Genomic DNA, 20,968 nt, shown 5'->3' on the forward strand with positions numbered 1-20,968 from the left:
TCCTCCAAGAAGCCTTCCATGTCCTCCGCGTTAGACTGTTACCCCTTCTTAAAGGCTCCCATTGCATGCTGTCTTCTGCTGTTGAGGAGCTTCTGTCTGGCTTCTGCCAGGCTAAAAACTCCAGGAAAGAAGAAACAATTTCTTCTGGTTTACCATGACATCCACAGCTGTGGCAAGGTGCCTGAACACAGCAGGGAGTCAGTATCTGTGACAAAAGGAAGGGGAGGAGGCTGGCCTGAGTAGTCTGTGATAATGCAATAAAAAGAAAGAGAGAGACTCACTCCAAAGTCTCTTGGGTTGGACTGGTAAACAACAAAAATAACATTTATTGAGCACTCGCTATGTGCCAGGTATTCTTCTGAGAATCTGCTTTAATTCCTACAAGAACACTACGAGACGGGTATTATTATCCCCATTTTACAGATAAGGAACATTAACGCATGGAGTATTTAAGAGACTTAGTCAGGAACATAAAGCAAGAAACTGGAAAACTCGGGATTCAAGCCCACAAAGCCTGGTTTCAAAATCAGCACTCTTTACCTCTCCACTTTTCAACAAGGGGAAGGGTCAGTCTATCACACTCAGGGGATAAACTAATATTTTGAGTATCTACTACATGCAAGGCATGGTATAAATGCTTAGTCTTCTTAACAAGCTGTATGGGAATGTTCCTGTTAGAAGTTCCCAAACATATAACCATTTCCACACAGATAAGGAAACTGAAAAAAAGTATCACACTCAGGCAAGTCAATGGGCAACGTGAACTCAGATCTATCAGCCATCCTAGGAGGTAAGAGGGAAAAGTTCTCAAGAAGCTACCTAGAGAGATTGGGTTTGGAGAGAAGCAAGAGGAGGGAGGACATAAAATCAAGTTATCATGTGTATAATGGAATGCCACAGAAGTGACAACAAGCAGATAAATGTTCCACAGAGAATGTCATGGGAAATCCATCCACCCAATCCATCCATCCATCCATCCATCCGTCACTCTTACTCCATAAATGTTGATGGAGTACATACTCTTTGACTGCCCTGCAAATCTTCGAGGTTCAGAGAAAAGAGATATAGTCCCTGCCTTCAAGGGCTCTTGGTGAATGGGTGATAAAGATTTTGAAGGAAATCATTACAAAAATGTGTTAAATACTCTATCCAATGAGATGCCTGACTCAGTGTACTGAGATCAGGGAAGGCTATAAAAATAAAAAGTCTACCAGCTTAAGAGCTGTAGGCAGGGAAGTTATTCCAGGCAGAAGAAATAGCCCATGCAATGCTATGAAGGAAAGAAAGAGTGCTGTGCATTCAAGCAGCAGCTCATAAAGTGAGGAGCAAGGTGCATTTTCATGGGTTGCAGAGGGAGCTGATGGCATGAGAGGTATCTGGTTGGTCATGCAAAGACCCTGGATTTTGGCTAAAGAGAAGAGGTCTCAAATCAGCTACCCACAGGCGCACATGTGCGTGCACGTGTTTTGTTTGCAAGCCTCTCTTGAAATACTGGAAGACCTGGCCACAGACGGCTGTCATTCCCTCATGGGAAACCACCAGGTACAACTAGTGGCTACCCTCTTGAAGGGGGCATGAACTGTCCAGTTCATTAAAGGCCCCAGCATGCCTACCTCACATATCGATATTACCTCCTTGGCCCTGCTGCCACTAGAGTTTTCAAATGCTGGCATACCGCCATTGACAGGAGAGCAGTAAGTTTAAAATGATTCCTCATGCTGCCTTGGAATGATTTATGCAGTAAGTTCTGAGCACCCTGAACCCAAGGAATGGGTCTTATACTCCCAAGAGTCTATTCCAGACTTGACACATAGTTGGGCATCACCAAATTTATACTGAACTGACCTGGATTCACGTGGAAGATTCTGGTACAAAACCTCTTCAGGATAGAATGATAGTCTCAAAAAGATCTCTCTCACACTGCACACTAAATTAATTTTCACTTGCTCTTTATCACATCACCTGACTCATTTTCTGCAGTAAACCCTTAGTAATCCTCCAGTCCATTCAAAACCATTAACCAGTATTTCTGCATGCCTGTGATGTTGTGTTAATCTACATTTGTAATTAGTCATTCATTCAAGGGAAATTTATTGAGCAGCTACTACATGCCAGAAACTGTGTAAGCAGCTGGAAATATATTAGTAATAATAAAAAATGTCCTAACACTTCCTGCCCTTCAAAGATTTCTAACCTAATGGTAATAATGATTAAAATTTATGTGGCATGCATGGTACCAGGCACTGTTCTAGGCAGTTTTCCTATATTCATTCAGTGTTCACAGAAGCCTATGATAGGTGCCATATCATCATTCTTTTCTGCACAGAGAGGTTAAGTAAACTGCCCAGGATGGCACAGCTAAAAAATGGCAGAGGCAGAGGCAGATTTGAATCCTAATGGTCTGACTCTGGAATCTGTTCTCTTTGCCCTTATCTTTCTGGAATGCCTCTCAAATCATGAAAGTGGCAGGCGTTATAGTTGTGGTCAGCTCCACGGTGTTTATAGCAGTAGAACCGCAGGTAGGTAGATCAATCATAGCAATATGCTCTGGAATTTATATACTAGTGAATATTTGGGTTTTTCCAAATATCATGTTACTGCTTTTCTATTTTTTAAGTTGGAGACCCTTGCTAAAACTGGAAAGCAGCTAGAGGTACAAAGTCCCCAGGTAATTGCTGCCGTTTATACACAGCCTTAGCTTCAGGACAACCAGCTGTCCCTAGAAGTGGCCCCTGAAAGGGGAAGCCTTCAGGCTATAAAGACAGCATTGATTATTGCCTGAAGAATTATTTGTTTAATTGATGTTATATCTATTACGTTCCTAGCTCTTGACTGTGCCACCCACAGTCCTGCCTCCTTAGCTAATACCATTTCTGGATGAAGTGCCCATTTTCCAGGTCTCTTCCTTCAAGCCTCTGTGCAGCCTTCCCTGGTCCCAGTGATGGCCCTTGTTGCAGCTTTCTCTCCATGAGCTGGAGAAAACGCCTAGGCCAGCCTCACTCACACTTGATGCTTGGTCATGCAACCTCTGACTCTTGCTAGCAAGGAGAAACCTACCTCCCCTCATCAGCAGCCTCAGCCCTGTGAATGGCACATAGCACATGCCCAGCACATGCTTTTTTAGTGCAAGAAGGCCCAGAGAAATGCATGACTTACTCAAGGCCACAGGGCTAGTAGATAGCAGAACAGAATTCTACTTGGTTGACAAAGATTGTAAGCTCCATGTGGACTTCATCCACTTGTATGTGTTTCCATATCGCTGTATCACCCACATCTGGCACAGCACCTAGTTCATGGTGGGCAGCTCAGTGAATGTTTATTGAATGAATGGGTGAGTGCCAAATTCAGTTAATTCTTCCTCTATCCTTGCCTGCATGGAAGACAGGCAACAGAAAACAGAAAACGAAGGTTTTGTGTTGACTGCGTTCTGTATGCACAAATGATAAGCTATTTGCCCAAAGCTAAAAATACCTACCCCTGGCAGCCATTGGGAGGCAGATGGATGGTGCTTAGTACAAGATGTTTAATCAAACAGTGACAACCCGAGTAGAGCCACAATTAGCCTCTGACACCCCAGTGAACTCCAGATGAAGAGTCCAAAAGTCTCTGACTTCCTGTTGGTCCCCTGGAGCCCAGTGACCATCACTCTGGGTCCACAAAACAGTACAAACAAATGAACATCCTGTGTGCAAGGCAGTCACCAGCTGGAAGTCAGGGGATGGGCGGTGTGGGCCAAAACTGAGCACCCAGGACAAATAGGAGGGAGAATCAGCCAGTGGGGAGCATCATTCAATACTGGAAGGGGCAACGGAGAGTGACAGCTGATACACACTATTTAAAAAAAAAAAAAAAAAAGGGAAAAGAACAAACTGGCCTATTTCAGTATAATGGTCAGTTCACTAGAGCTAATTACAGAAGCATCTGGACAAGCACATGCGTCAAATGGGCTCTAAAGTCTAATTGTTTTTGAATCCTGAGTCCAGCACACACTTGATGTCTGATTTGGCCAGTTTCTTAACCCACTGAGCCTTAGTGTTCTATAATGTGTTCTATAGTGTTCTATAGTGGGGATATTAATAGTACTTATTTCCTAATGTCGTGTGAGGATTCAATTTAATCCAAGTAAAACTTCTAACAAGTGAGCTGCATGTGGTAAATGCTTAATTAAGGGAACTATTATTAATAATGTGCTCAACACTAATATAACCTATATATTTAATTTATATATTATAATTTTAGATGATATTTGATATTACAGATCTGAAAAGTGATTCATGGATACAAAAGAAGGGGTTCAGGACCTGACACACAGTAGGCACTCATGTCTGTCAGGGGCCCTGAGAATACGGTGGTGGGTCTTCCTCTCTTGTGCTTCTTTGCCTTTGCCCATGCAGTTCCATCTCCCTGTCTTCCATGCCTATTAAACTCCCACTCACCTTCACTAGATGTGAGGTATGATACTATCTTTGTTACTATTGCTTTACTGATAATGGGCTCATTTTGCAGATCTGGAAACTGAGGCCCTGAGAAAGGAAGTGGCTTTTCCATGAGCACACAGGGGTCTACTTCAGAACCCGATTAAAGCCTGAGGCATCTCCTAACAAAATTGGGATGCCTAGGTCATCATTTTCCCAGTCTTATTGAGATATAATTGACCTACATGGCTGTGTAAGTTTAAAGTGTGAAGCATAAGAGTTTGGCTTACATACCATATGAAATCAGAGCCACAGTAAGCTTACTTAGCATCCATCACCTCAAACAGATACAATAAGAAAGCAAAAGGATTTTTTTTCCTTGTGATGAGAACTTTTAGGCTCTAGTCTACATTAACAACTTTTACATGTACAACAGACAGCAGTGTTAGGGACACTTTCATTAATGGAGTATGAATGAGTCAGAGGTCTTTTCTGGAACCAGTTCTCCCATCCTCTAGATATACAGCAGGAGAATCCCTTGCCTAGACTTGCCAGTGCTTCTTTCTTATGTCAGGCCTTTGCCTAGTTCAGTTCATCACCTTCGGAAGACTGGTCATTACACTCACACATACTAACCATGGCCACTTACTGTGTCCTCTGCCTATGCCAGGCTCTGTGCTAAGAACTTAATGCATGTGAGCTCTTCTGATCCCCCAACAACCCTCCAAAGCAGACACCACTCTTTACTCTACTGAAGAGGAAGCTAAAGCTCCTAGTGTTACTTACCCAAGAGCACCAGCTAGAAACAAGCAGATATGGGGCTAACTTAGCTCCTCCATACTCCAAAATACCTGCCTGTGATTTCAAGGTACCTGTCCTTTCTGGTAACTCTCATGCCCGGCATTTGTTAGAGAGATAGTTAAAGCCCTGCCCCTATCAGTCTCTGTGACCCAGAATAGAACCACAGTGGAACTCGACCCAGGATGGTACCACTGAGTGATTTCAAAATACTTCAACTTACCAGCTCTGCTACCTTGAGCAGGTGACTAATTATCTCTTTTTCAGTTCCCTTGTTTGTAAAATGGAAACTACAGCCTACATTCTCCTTGCACTGTCCTCCCCTCATAATTTTCTTTAAATCAACTTGTTTTTTAATAAACTGAACTTATTTTATGAGGTTTTTATCACTACCCTAAATAACCCTAAATAGCAACCCTCTAATACCATTTAAACTAAACACATAACTTTTTAAAAATAAAACTGTTCATCAGTGAATCCCAAAAAGTCACCTCCTCTCTACAGAGACATTAGGCTTGCCATAGGTGCTCAATGTATGGCAGTCATAAGATAATGAACCTCGGCACTGAGAAGTATGGTGTGGAAACTTTTGAGTCTATTGGCCAACCTGAGATTTAGTAGTTGTCATGGTTACCCAAAGACACTGCTCCTGGTCAAAAAGGCAAAAGCGGGGGGCGCCTGGGTGGCTCAGTGGATTAAGCCGCTGCCTTCGGCTCGGGTCACGATCTCAGGGTCCTGGGAGCGAGTCCTGCATGGGGCTCTCAGCTCAGCAGGGAGCCTGCTTCCCTCTATCTCTCTCTCTCTGCCTGCCTCTCCATCTACTTGTGATCTCTCTTTGTCAAATAAATAAGTAAAATCTTTAAAAAGAAAAAAAAAGGCAAAAGCGATTTTTCAGTCAAGAGAATGCCAACCAATTGGCCCAGATGAACATGATGACCAGCCAGATACTAACTCGCTTTTCCCCCTTGCTTTGAGTCAGACTGCCATGGTAACCACCTTAGCACTTGCTGCCTATTCATCTGCAATGGGCAACCTTACTAGGTGTCAAGTCATTCTGTTCTATAACGGAAACCACTGCTTGGTTAGGATCTGGGGAAACCAGTAAGACTGCACCTGGGTAGCTCAGCTGGTTGGGCTGATCTGGACTCAGGTCATGATCTCAGGGTAGTCAGATCGAGCCCGCTCCATGCTCACATTGCTCAATGCAGAGTTGGCTTGAGATTCTCTCTCTCTCTCTCCTTCCGCCCCATCCCCTGCTCATGCTCACTCTCTTTCTCAAAAATAGATAAATCTTTAGAAAAAAAAAAAAAGGCTGTACCACATAGCCAGGGTATCCAGGATAACCAGGGCAAAAGACCCTTGGGCAAATCCACAGCATTTGTTCCACCATGGCACATACCACTAATCAATTCCTGCACCAGTAAGCCCAGGCACAGCTATAGAATCCTTTTCAATAGGGTGCGACAACCACCAATAGATTGAAGAGGAAGCGTATTTTGCCATTCTACCTCAGGTTATGCGATCACCCTTCACAGGAGACCCTAGAAAGAGAGGAAATACTGCCCCTAGCTTTGAAAAGAATCCATTCCAGGAGTGCCTGGGTGGTTCAGTCATTAAGGGTCGGTCTGCCTTGGGCTCTGGTCAGGATCCAGGAGTCCTGGGATCACGCCCCTCATCTGGCCACATCAGGCTCTCTGCTTGGTGAGAAGCCTCCTTCTCCCTTTCCTACTCTCCCTGCTTGTGTGCTCTCTGTCTATCTCTTTCTCTGTCAAATAAATAAAATCTTAAAAAAGAAAGAAAAGAATCCATTCCAGTGCTAAAGGGAGTGACAAATAGGGGTGTCCACGAGAAAAAGAGTAAGAGAAGAAGGTCTCAGTAAAGCTACAAAGAAAATTAAAGAGCTATCAAAATAAAAACTAAAATTTTAAAAGAACAAAGGTTATTTCTGAGAAAGCAAGAGACAACTGAGTCATCCTGTAATAATGGCTCTTAGGGCCTTAGATAACAGCCAATATTCTCTTCCACCAAGCAGAGAAACTAAATGGAGGGGTAGTGGTGGGACAGAGCTACAGCTGGAGGGATTAGGTTAGAGGCAAAGAAGGGTTTCAGATAGGGTGACAGGGCTGTTAGTGCCTGCAATAAGGATCCATGGAGGGAAACTAAAATCTCTAGGATTCCTGGAGAGCTCAGACTCTCTCTGACTCATCTCTCCTTCCATCACAAAGCCTTGGCCTGTAAATCAGTAATTGTCTGCTGAACTGCATTGGCCAAGTATAATAAGTAACAATAGGTAACATTTACTGAGTGCTCACTATAACCCAAAAACTATGCTAAACATTTCACACGTGTTATTTCTACATTATCTTTATAACAACCCATGAGGGTAAATTTATTAAGATGCCCATTTCAGATGTAGGAATTGAGGCTCAGAGAGATTAACCACTGCATTTCACAACCTCTTCCAGCTAGAATAGGTTCTTTTTTTTTTTTAAGATTTTATTTATTTATTTGACAGAGAGAGTTCACAAGTGAGAGGCAGGCAGAGAGAGAGGAGGAAGCAGGCTCCCCGCTGAGCAGAGAGCCCAATGCGGAACTTGATCCCAGGACCCTGAGATCATGACCTGAGCTGCAGGCAGCGGCTTAACCCACTGAGCCACCCAGGCGCCCCTAGAATAGGTTCTTAAGTCCTCGGATATTTGCTCAAACTACAAAAGACAAAATAAAAAGAAGGGGTATTTTCAGAGCCCTCCAGGGATTCTGGAAGGCTGGAGTGGGAAAGGGACTGCCTTTCCCACAGTGTGGGGACACACTGCCTGACCTCCATCTCAGTAGTCCTCAGTCAGTTCTGTTTTCCTGATAACCAAATGCAGAAAAGACAAGCTCATTCCCAAGCTTCTGCCCTGGGGCAAGTGGAACAATGAGAAAACAATAATGGCAACTAGCCTGCTAGTAGTGCCTGAGGTTGGAACCACAGGTGGGAAAGCTGCCCTCAGGGAAACCCTTCCAGCTCACCTCCTAGGAACCCTCAGGGCAGAAATTTCTGAAGACCTTTTAGCACCATCCACAAAGGCCAAAAAGACTGAACAATTCTTGTCTGCCTATTGCTTTATTTCCTCTTCCTCTGCCAGAGATCAAGATGGGACAGGTAACAGTGAGGAAGATAAATTCCAAGAGGCAACGCCCATCACACAACTCAGTTTGCACTCCCTCCCCAGCTGACCTAAACACCAGCAGTGCTAACCTCCTGCCTGGGAGGCTTAAACCTTGCTTCTCCTAGAAATCTGTCCTTGGGGCACCTCCAAGGAACTGCTAAAATAACACCACTGTAATTGTGGGTCCTAGCACTTCTATAGGACATGAGGGCTGATACTTCTAGGCAAAAAAATAGGCAACTCTAAAGAAGGAGCGATGCATTTAAGTTACCCTGGACGGTGGTTAAAAGGGGTGAAATTCACAAGAACATAGTTTAGGATGTAGAGAAAGAAAATTTGCAGAAGGGAACCTCAGGAATTTAATCAGCCCAGATAAGAAATTCTCTGTTCTTTCCTGAAGACCTTCATGAACCAAGCAACTGTGATGTCAATGGCCTGCTCCTGTTCATATTAACTGTCAATACAATCAAAAAGTTCTTCTTGGGGACGCCTGGGTGGCTCAGTTGGTTAAGCAGCTGCCTTCGGCTCAGGTCATGATCCCAGCGTCCTGGGATCGAGTCCCACATCGGGCTCCTTGCTCCACAGGGAGCCTGCTTCTCCCTCTGACTCTTCCTTCCACTCTGTCTACCTGTGCTCGCTCTCACTCACTCTCTCTCTGACAAATAAATAAATAAAATCTTTAAAAAAAAAAAAAAAAAAGTTCTTCTTGGTATCTAATCTAAATCCTTTTGTAGCTTCAAGTTGAGTGCTTTTCCTTTTTGCTAATTTCTTAGCTGCATTTAGAAAAAAGAGGGAAAGGGAGGGGGGAGGAAGAGGGAAAAATGTTTTATCTTTTAAACCAGCATTTCTATTTTTGGGAATTTATTCCACAGGAATATAAAAAGATGCTTAAAGAAGTTCTGTAGTGGCTAAAAAATAAGATAAAATAAATAATGTCCAGCCATAGATGAATATTTCATGAATATTATGGACATAGAGAAGGAAAAAATTCATGACTTATTTCTAAGTGAAAAAAATCAACTGGCACAACAGTTTTGAATGATACCATTGTGTGGCAGTACTCGTTATTACTAATTATATTTATAATTTGTAATACAGTCACTTTGGGGGTTCCACTGAGCCAGATATCAAAGATGGCTCACTCACGTGAAAGCCTGATGTTGGATTTGGCTATGAGATCACCTAGGGCTTTCAACCATGGTCCTCCACAAATGGGATTTGGGCAGCTTTTACTTTCTGAGGTCTAATGTAGTAGTTAAATATACAAACCAAGGAGGCAAAAAGCCTGGTTTAATGTCCTTGCTCACCACCTGTTTACTGTGTGACCTCAAACAAGTTATTTAACCTCTCCAAGCCTCGAAGCTCTCAAATCATAGTTCCAACATCATAGGTGGTTGTGAAGATTAAATGAGATATTGTGTGTAAGATACTTAAAAGTAAATGTTCGGGGCGCCTGGGTGGCTCAGTGGGTTAAGCCGCTACCTTCGGCTCAGGTCATGATCTCGGGGTCCTGGGATCGAGTCCCGCATCGGGCTCTCTGCTCAGCAGGGAGCCTGCTTCCTCCTCTCTCTCTCTCTCTCTGCCTACTTGTGATCTCTCTCTGTCAAATAAATAAATAAATCTTTAAAAAAAAAAAAATAAAAAAAAAAAATAAATAAAAGTAAATGTTCAATAAAAATGAGCTAATAATAAAATAATTACAGGGGCACCTGTGTGGCTCAGTGGGTTAAGCCTCTGCCTTCAGCTCAGGTCATGATCTCACGGTCCTGGGATGGAGCCTCGCATGGGGCTCTCTGCTTAGCAGGGAGCCTGCTTCCCCCCCTCTCTCTGACTGCCTCTCTGCCTACTTGTGATTTCTCTCTCTGTCAAATAAATAAATAAAATCTTTTTAAAAATATATAATTACATGCTAATATGTTCAATTTTTTCAAATGTTATACTTTTGTAATTAAAAAACTAATTTTTTAAAGATTTTATTTATTTGATAGCTATCAGACACATGAAAAAATGTTCATCGTCACTAGCCATCAGGGAGATTCAAATTAAAACCACATTGAGATACCACCTTACACCAGTTAGAATGGCCAAAATTAGCAAGACAGAAAACAACATGTGTTGGAGGGGATGTGGAGAAAGGGGAACCCTCTTACACTGTTGGTGGAATGCAAGTTGGTGCAGCCACTTTGGAGAACAGTGTGGAGATTCCTCAAGAAATTAAAAATAGAGCTTCCCTATGACCCTGCAATTGCACTACTGGCTATTTACTCCAAAGATACAGATGTCGTGAAAAGAAGGGCCATCTGTACCCCAATGTTTATAGCAGCAATGGCCACGGTCGCCTAACTGTGGAAAGAACCAAGGTGCCCTTCAACAGACGAATGGATAAGGAAGATGTGGCCCATATACACTATGGAGTATTATGCCTCCATCAGAAAGGATGAATACCGAACTTTTGTAGCAACATGGACGGGACTGGAAGAGATGATGCTGAGTGAAATAAGTCAAGAAGAGAGAGCCAATTATCATATGGTTTCACTTATTTGTGGAGCATAACAAATAGCATGGAGGACAAGGGGAGATGGAGAGGAGAAGGGAGTTGAGGGAAATTGGAAGGGGAGGTGAACCATGAGAGACTATGGACTCTGAAAAACAATCTGAGGGTTTTGAAGGGGCAGGGGGTGGGAGGTTGGGGGAACCAGGTGGTGGGTAATAGAGAGGGCACGGATTGCATGGAGCACTGAGTGTGGTGCAAAAACAATGAATACTGTTATGCTGAAAAGAAATAAAAAAAATTTTTTAAAAAGATTGTATTTATTTGAGAGAGACAGAGATAGCAAGAGAGAAAGCATAGGGGCAGGGAGCAGAGGGAGAAGGAGAGGGAGAAGCAGGCTCCCCGTTGAACTGGGAGCCCAATGTGAGGCTCAATCCCAGGACACCAGGATCATGACCTGAGCTGAAGGCAGACACTTAACCAACTGAGCCATCCAGGTGCCTCCAAAAAACAAGTTTTCAAGGGGAAAAAAAGGTAATACAGCACAACTAAGAGAGAGAAACTCACAACACACAGTCAGTGCTCTGTTCCAGCTTTTTCTTTCAGGGAACTTGCAGGGACCTTGTAGAAAATAATGCTGGAAAACCTTGAGCCTTTCCCTCTGTACCAGTAGATGGTTCGGTGGTGGGGTCTGACAGCCAAACCTGTATTGTTCTTTCAGCCACTCCCCAAATCCTCTCAAGTTAGAGCACAGTAAGCTGCAAATTACAGGAAATGAATTCCCCCCAGAATATAGCGAAGAAGCTTTGCAATCACAGAACATGGGCTTTCTATTACCCAGGAGCTTAAACCTGTCCAGTGACACCATTGACAGAAAAGATTTGCTTTTTAGAAGCACTGACATTTTGATTGTGAAGTACACTGGGGCTTGCTTGAGCTTCCACAACAAAGAGTCGTGGGCCAGTTAGTTTGAGAGAAAAGCTGAAAAAAAGAATTTCAGGCGATGATAACTTGGGTTTCTTTGTTTTTTCACCCATTATAAATACACACAGACCCTGTCAACACCACTCCTTTTCTTTGGGGAAAAACATGTCTGGGTGGAAATGAAGAAATTTTTTGATGTAGGTAATTATAGAAAATGTCAAACCTTAAGAGCTGAAAACTCTACATTCTCATTTCTTTTTCAGAAAATCAATTCGCAGGCATCGTTCCATTTCCCTCTAGGTCTGTGTGGCTCACACACATGTTCTCTCATCCCAAGGATCTCCTAAGTGTGCCTGATGTTGCCTTGGGGGCAAATCTAACTGTACAAAAGAAATGGGTTTGTTTAGTGTCTGCGGGTTAGTTTCTCAAGAGAGGCAATTATTAGAAACTTAAGAAAATGTCAAATATGAATACCAGCAATTTCGTTTGGAGATGATGACTTGCCTGACTTAAAACAATAATTAGATGGGGCTGAAATATTTTTAAAGAGTTTGGACATGGAGAATTTTTAACACCACACTTCAAATAGCATTCACCTGGGAAGTAAGAGAGAGTGGTGAAGAGTCACTCTCTGAAGAATATATCCAGCATTTATCCATTCCTGCCTCCTTACAGGCTGGCAGGTACAACAAAGACATGAGAGAGAAATGACAGTACTTTTCTAAGTCAGAGGCAAACCAGGAAACAGGAATCACATTCTTTCAGCTGAGAAGCCCTTCCTATGACCAAAAATAACGCAGAACTTGATATGCCATAACATTAGACAGAACCAGAGTCACCTCCTGGCTCCCCAACTTATTCAGTATGTGGCTTTGGGCAAATTACCTAAAAATCGAATCCTCAGTATCCTTATCTATAAAATGGGGATGGTAATAGGACTTATAAGAAGCCTTTTTTCTGTTCCATGAATACCATGCTTACTCCCACCTCAGGACCTTCGCACTTGCCATTCCCACTACTTAGATTTCTTTTCCCACAGATCTTTTCATGGCAGAGCCCTTCTCCTTATCCTTAATTGAACTTAAATGTCACTTTCCAATCTAAAAAAATAATCTTCCATCAATTTATCTCATCCCTCAGTTTTATTCTGGATAGTATCACTGTCTGAAATTCCCTTGTACATTTTTATATTTGCTTACTGTCTGTCTTCCCCACCACAAAATGAGCCCCATGATAAAAGGGAACCTGCACATTTTGTTAATCCTTGCATCTCCAACACATCATATAGTGCCTGGCACAGAGTAAATGTTCTGTTAACATTTGTTGAATGAGTGCACTCTCGGTCAATAGCTAACATTCACTGAGAACTTACCACATGCCAGGCACTGTTCTAACCACTTTATAAAAATTACCTCACTTGACTCTCAAAACAACCCTCTGAGGCAGATATTCTTATTAAGCCATTTTATAAAGAAAGAAACTGAAGTGCAGAGAGATCGAATAAATCTGCTCAAAGCCTAAAAGCCAAGAAGTAGTAGAACTAGGATGAAACCTCAGCAGCCCAGCCCCAGACTCTACACACTTAATCCCAAGTCCTGATGCTTTTGACTTTGATGGGTAAACATGAGACCTGATTTCACAGCTTGTATTCATGAAGTTCTCACTGTATATAATTAGATCAAAGTAGCCAGCCTTTTGGCCCACACCCTCTTCCAAATCCTTTACCCTTCATTCTGTATCTATTCACCAGCCCATTCCTTATCACTATGTGTATTCTCATTTATCTCTTTAATACTTAGCTACTTTTGTGTTTTTCTGTACTTTGAGTAGAGATTCTAAATGTGCATAATACTAATTTGTTTCTACCATAGGCCCAGACACACAGAATGTAGATGCTGAATGCTTTTTGAAAAGATTTCTAAATGAATAAAACATTTTGGAACACTTCTCAACAGAACATAGCAAGACTGTTTAATAAAAAAGAGCTATAAATGCAAAAGTATAGACAGAACAAGTAGAAAATCAATATAAGCATTCCTTATAAACCCAACTCTTCACGCTTTCCTCACCTCAGGGTCTTTGCACACACTGTTTCCCTTGCTTGAAACACACTTTCAGCTCCCACCCTTTTTACCTATTTACTTTGTATCAATTCTCCAAATTTCACCTTGAGCATGATTTCTTCAGCAAAGCTTTTATTGACCACTAATAACACTTACAGCTTTCAATTATACACTTTCTGCTGTGGCTCTTCAGTTGACATTTTTCTTGCCTCAAAGATTCTAAGCTCCCTGGAGGCAATACCACCCGTGTCTATTTAGTTCAACATCTCCTCCCAGGGCATAGCTCATAATCAATGCATAAAGACATTGCTAAATGCATCAATACACTTTTGAAATTTCAAGTTTACAAATACAAAGAAATTTGCTTTAATGGGACATCTTTTCTTAAGAGTGACTTAAAGCAGAATTTACTCATTATTCTCCTCTTTTGCATACAGTGTAATATACCTGCATGATACCCCCACTCCTACTTGAATTATCAATATTACAGAGAGGTTTAGAGCATGAGTGTTGGTCCTGGGTTTGCATCCTGGTTAATTAATATAATCAGTACCTTAAATCACAACTTCAAAATGTTATTTCAAAGTGCCTTGCACAAGAATAAAAACAGCACAGACGTAAAGCAAAAACAAACAAAAAACTGACAGTAGCAAATACTGAGAGGATATGAAGCAACTGGAACTCTCATATTCTGCTGCTGAGAGTAAAAATTAGTAAAACCACTTTACAGAGCAATTCAGCTGAATCTGGTAAAGATAAAGATGCACATACTCGGGGTACCTGAGTGGGTTAAAGCCTCTGCCTTCGACTCAGGTCATGATTCCAGGGTCCTGGGATCAAGTCCTGCATCAGGTTCTCTGCGCAGCAGGGAGCCTGCTTCCACCTGTCTCTCTGCCTGCTTCTCTGCCTGTGATCTGTCAAATAAATAAATAAAATCTTAAAAAAAAAAAGATGCATATACTCTAGAACATAACATGTACACTTCTACATACATACTACCCAAGATAAACTCTCACATATAAGTATTTCTCATGGAGAGTCCTATCAAGTTGTTAACTGCAGCATTTTTTTTTGAATGGCCACGTCCTGTTTATTTTTTTTTAATTTTTATAAACATATATTTTTATCCCTAACTGCAGCATTTTTTAAGATTTTATTTATTTATTTGACAGAGAAAGACACAGTGAGAGAGGGAACACAAACAGGGAGAGTGGGAGAGGAAGAAGCAGGCTTCCTATTGAGCAGGGAGCCAGATGTGGGGCTTGATCCCAGAATCCTGGAATCATGACCTGAGCTGAAGGCAGACGCTTAATGACTGAGTCACCCAAGCGCCCCTACAGCAGTTTTTTTTTTAAGATTTTATTTATTTATTTGACAGAGATTACAAGTAGGCAGAGAGGCTGGCAGAGAGAGAGGAAGGGAAGCAGGCTCCCCAGTGAGCAGGAAGTCCGACGCAGGGCTCCATTCCAGGACCCTGAGATCATGACCTGAGCCAAAAGCAGAGGCTTTAACCCACTGAGCCACCCAGGTGCCCCCCGTACAGCAGTTTTTAATAGCAAAACCTTGGAACCAATTTAAATGTACATTGTTTTATACATACACACATGTCTACCCAATATATGTATATACAGACACATATATGTGTGTATATGTGTCTATATAATAAGCATGTATATAGAAATATAGAGAAACATGTATGTCTCTGTGTATGTGTATATGAATAAATTACACTAAGTTTATACAATGGAATACTATATAGTCATTAAATTGCGTGAATGAGAGCTACATGTATCAACAAAATAGATCTCAAAACCTAATGCTGAGTGGAAAAAGCAGCATGTAGAATGGATGGTTCACTACAAAGTAAGGGGATGCAAATGGGGCCCTGAAGATTACAGGTTGCCTGCAGGAAGAGAAAGGAGGAGGGAGGGGAAAGAATGGGGTTGGAGAAATTTCAAAGAGGACTTTAGGACTTTAGTTGTATCTATACTGTCAGTTCTTTAAAAAATAAATAAATAAATATATGTAAATATATATTTATAAATATATATAAATATATATTTGTATTATATATAATATAAATATGTATGTATATCTATATTTATATAGTGTTCCCCATCAAATTTTTAAAATTTTACAAAAAAGGATACTATTAAGAGAGTGAAAAGATGGGACACCTGGGTAGCTCAGTTGAAACATCCGACTCTTGATTTTTAGCTCAGGTCATGATCTCAGGTTGTGATATCAAGCCCTGTATCAGGCTCTGTGCTGGGGCCTGCTTAAGATTCCTTCTCTCCCTCTCTGCCCTCCCCCACGCCCCGCTCATGCTCTCTCTCAAAAAGTTAATTTTAAAAATAAAATAACTGAAGCAAATATGTCAAAATGTTAAAATTTCTTTAATCTGAGTGATGAGAGTACCAGAATGAGTATATTACAAGACAATTTTATAAATGAACTATTACATAATATTTTAAAAGGTAAGATTGAGAAAGGGAGATCCAGATGCCAGCTCTGCCACTGGACTTCAGAAAAGGGACATAAATTCTCTGAGAATCTTGTAAAACAGGATTAACAGTGTTGACTGTAAAATTAATGAGGTTAAATGTACAGAATGAATTTTAGACATTACCCATCAGAACATCATTTTAGAATGAGTCCCTAAGAACTTTCCAGACGTGTCTAATTCAGAGACACTTTTTTTTTTAATTGCTCAGAAATTATAGGCATGCAGTTTCAGGGGTGCCTGGCTGGCTCAGCCTGAAGAGCATGTGACTCTTGAACTCAACCATGAGTTCAAGCCACACATTAGATCTACAGATTACTTAAATAACTAAAAACTTTTTTAAAAGGAAAGAAATTATATGCATACAAATTATATGCATACAAAACAAATTGGACACCAAAAAAATAGTAACTGCTCCTGTTTGTTCAAAAACTACATAGAGGCATTATATAGACATATATGAAGACAGACTATTACTGTGATGGTCCTGTGGGGGGTGGGTACTTGGGTGGTTGGAGAACAAGAAGGGAAATTTACTTCTCTCTGCTATTATTTTTAATAATGTACCATATGGTAGACTACAACTCTTCCTCAATTTATGATAGGGTTATATCCTGATAAACCCATCATAAATTAAAAATGCATTTAGGGTACCTGGGTGGCTCAGTTGGTTAAGCAACTGCCTTCAGCTCAGATCATGATCCCGGAGTCCCGGGATCAAGACCCACATCCAGCTCCCAGCTCTATGGGGAGTCTGCTTCTCCCTCTGACCCTTTCCACTCTCATGCTCTCTCTCTCTCTCTCTCAAATAAATAAATAAAATCTTGAAAAAAAAAAAAAAAGAAGAAGAAGAAGAAGAAGAGGGGCCGCCTGGGTGGCTCAGCTGTAAGCAACTGCCTCCACTCAGGTCATGATCCCAGAGTCCCGGGATCGAGTCCCATATTGGGCTCCCAGCTCCATGGGGAGTCTGCTTCTCCCTCTGACCTTCTCCCCTCTTGTTCTCTCTCTCACTCTCTCTCTCTCAAATAAATAAATAAAATCTTTAAAAAAGACAAAAAGGAGAAAGAAAGAAAGAAAATGCATTTATTACAGCTAACCTTCAAAACATCATAGTAGAGCCTATAAACATGCTCAGAACACTTATATTAGCCTACAGATGGGAAAATCATCTAACACAAAACCTATTTTATAATAAAGTATTGAGTATCTCATATAATTTATTGAATACTGTATCGAAAGGAAGAAACAGAATGGTCGTACAGGTACAGATGCTTTTGAGTGTGTCAGTTTTAAGTACTCATGATCACGTGATTGACTGGGAGCTCTGCCTTGCTGCTGCTGCCCAGTATAATAAGAGAGTATCATAACGCATATCGTCAGGCTGGGAAAAGATCCAAATTCAAAATTCCAATTCAGTAGAAACTGAATACCTATAGCTTTTTCACCATAGTAAAAACGGAAAATCGTAAGTGAAACCATCATAAATCAGGGACCATCTGCACCTTCTCTAAAAATAAGTAGAATTTATCTTTAAACTAATCTGAAGGTCATGATTTCCTCCACACATTCAATACTAAATCTCTATAAAAAAAGGAAAGGTCCTAAAATCCAGGTTGCAGAAAGGTTCTTAAAAGGTCTTACTTGAACACATGAAGCAGGGAAAACCATCCCACCCTTGGATAAATGTACTTGGATAAAGGAGAGAGCATGGGATTTGAGACTAGGCAATCTAGGTTTTGTTCCTGTCCCAAGCGCTTACTAAGTGTGTGACTCTAAGTTAGTTCCTTAAGCCCTGTGAGGCCCAGTTTCATTTCTGAAGCGAGGACAATGGCAGCGCCACCTCCAATGACTGTGTGAGGAATAAATAAACTACAATATGAGTACAGAGTTTTGTCAAAATACTATTCAGATGTCTGTATGAGATACAATTTGTAGTGCAGAGACTGTTCCTCAAAAGCAATGGTTTGGTCCCTTTGGCTGCCATGGGAGTGCCCAAAAACATATGCCTATGGCCCTAGCAGCCAATAAAGTCATCCCTCTTCAGAGATAAACTAGATTCTCTTCTCTCCACAGCAAATATCCTAACAGTGATCATCCTCTCTCAGCTGGTAGCTAGAAGGCAGAAGTCCTCCTACAACTATCTTTTGGCACTTGCTGCTGCTGATATCTTGGTCCTCTTTTTCATTGTGTTTGTGGACTTCTTGTTGGAAGATTTTGTCTTGAACATGCAGTTGCCCCAGGTGGCCAATAAGATCATAGAAGTGCTGGAATTCTCATCCATCCACACCTCCATTTGGATTACTGTTCCATTAACCATTGACCGGTATATCGCCGTCTGCCATCCGCTCAAGTACCACACGGTCTCCTACCCAGCCCGCACCAGGAAAGTCATTGTAAGTGTTTACATCACCTGCTTCCTGACCAGCATCCCCTACTACTGGTGGCCCAACATCTGGACTGAAGACTATATCAGCACCTCTGTACATCATGTCCTTATCTGGATTCACTGCTTCACCGTGTACTTGGTACCTTGCTCTATCTTCTTCATCTTAAACTCAATCATTGTGTACAAGCTCCGGAGGAAAAGCAATTTTCGCCTGCGTGGCTACTCCACAGGGAAAACCACTGCCATCTTGTTCACCATTACCTCCATCTTTGCCACACTCTGGGCCCCCCGCATTGTTATGATTCTCTACCACCTCTATGGGACACCCATCCAAAACCGCTGGCTGGTGCACATCATGTCCGACATTGCCAACATGCTGGCCCTTCTAAACACAGCCATCAACTTCTTCCTCTACTGCTTCATCAGCAAGAGGTTCCGCACAATGGCGGCTGCCACGCTCAAGGCCTTCTTTAAGTGCCAGAAGCAACCTGTACAGTTTTACACCAACCATAACTTTTCCATAACAAGTAGTCCCTGGATCTCGCCGGCCAACTCACACTGTATCAAGATGCTGGTATACCAGTACGACAAAAATGGAAAACCTATAAAAGTATCCCCATGACCCCAAAGACTTGGCACCTAGTGCCTCTGTCTAATCTATTTCCAGATGGGAGGGTAGCCCACTTAAGAGTGCTAACCTGATTTCCTGTCTCCATGGACTGAGCAACTTTCAGACTGGTAGATGAGAAAAGATGGAAAAGAAGAAAGAAAAGCACCAATCTTGTTTTCATTTATGCATTTATTTTCACAATGTTACTTGAAAGCAAAAGTTCCTACCAGTTTGAAGATACCTTTGGAGGTTGTGTCATCATCCTGTGGCCAGTGAGGACACAGAGTAAAGAAACAGTCTATGACTTTGCCTCGGCACCATCCACAGTCATTGGGAACCGCTCATTTATGTGACACACCAAGCCACAGTAGCAGGTAGCTGATTCCACACTCTTCTTCCAAGAGCTGAGGTCAACCACTGCTTCCCTGTACCATCCCCAGCATCTAACAGTGCTGACCAATTCGGGGTTTTACCAAGGTGCCCTTTATCTTAGAGAAGGTTGTGGTCTTGAAGTGGCCCTGGAACCTTATACTACAGAATGACACTGTGGGGACAAGGGAGTATAATCCCATCCAAACTCTGGCCAGAGCTTCTTTGGAAAGGCTCCAAACCAATATAACTACGACCCTCAGACCTGGGTCTAAAATGCAGTCTTTCTATTCGCCATTATGTATAGATTTTATCTATCTCCTCCAAAATAAAGACCCCCGTCTGGTGCGTGGGGGGGAAAGGAGGATCTCTTGAGCCCAGAAAAACAAAAAAATAAGCCCACTCTTGCCATTGTTTCAATCCATCCCCACGTCAGCTGTGTATGACCCCTTTACTCAAAACAGCTTCTTATTGCAGTGCCACTTAAGCTTCCTGGAGAAGCCTTTTACGTGTAGAGTTGCCAACCCTGCCTCCTTGCTTGCTGAAGTCCTCACCAAATTGCTTTATTTGAAGTGACTTCCAAACTGGATTTAATTTTCAAGGGTCAGGAACTGTAGCTCTCCAGGTGTGAAGGGAGACATTCTTTGCTCTGCCCCACAGTCCAGCTGGCATTGCTATTCAGCCACAAACGCAGATACAACTGACATGGAAAGGTGCCCATGTTGTTTGCTTGTCTGCCCTTTGATCCATATGGCTCAAAAGGGTGGTGCCAGTATTCAGTGAAGCGATTTAATCCAGATCCTCTGCAAAATGATAAAATATGAATCTATTTATTTGTTCTCCCTTTGCCTGTCCAAGGCAAGAACAGCTCTACAATGTAATTAATAGGGGCTTCCCTGGGATTTACCACTCATGCGTGCACACACACATGCAGACACATGCTTGATTATAGAAAACTTCTGTGTATCCTGTGATGTGTTTTAAAAGGGAAACCCATGCTGGAGTTCCTCTTATTTAGCCTTTTTAAAAATTTCTCTTCCAGGTTCCCAGTATTTTTCCTGTGTTAGAAAAAATCTCCCAAAATGACTTTGAAATTTTATGATATTTTTGGTGACCAAACAAAAAGCAAACAGCCCTCCTGGAACACTTGGTTCCTCAGGTTGGATTCTTACTACATTTTTAGTCCTAAGTTGGAAGGCATGTCCACCCTTTTTAAGGGAATCTGCAGTAAATGAGTACGGTAGAAAAGGCCCCAGA

The 20,968-nt window shown here is 41.8% G+C and overlaps 1 protein-coding gene across 1 annotated transcript in view; it reads left to right on the forward strand.

Annotated features, from left to right (window-relative positions):
- Positions 1-19,354, forward strand: part of GPR139 (G protein-coupled receptor 139) — a 39,889-nt gene extending 20,535 nt beyond the window's left edge. The window contains exon 2 of the mRNA XM_059155486.1: positions 18,420-19,354. Coding sequence (XP_059011469.1) covers positions 18,420-19,354 — 935 coding nt within the window. The remainder of the gene's footprint in view (positions 1-18,419) is intronic.
- The last annotated feature ends 1,614 nt before the right edge of the window (positions 19,355-20,968 follow it).

Source organism: Mustela lutreola, chromosome 17 (genome assembly GCF_030435805.1).
Source record: "Mustela lutreola isolate mMusLut2 chromosome 17, mMusLut2.pri, whole genome shotgun sequence".
NCBI classification, from domain to species: Eukaryota; Metazoa; Chordata; class Mammalia; order Carnivora; family Mustelidae; genus Mustela; species Mustela lutreola.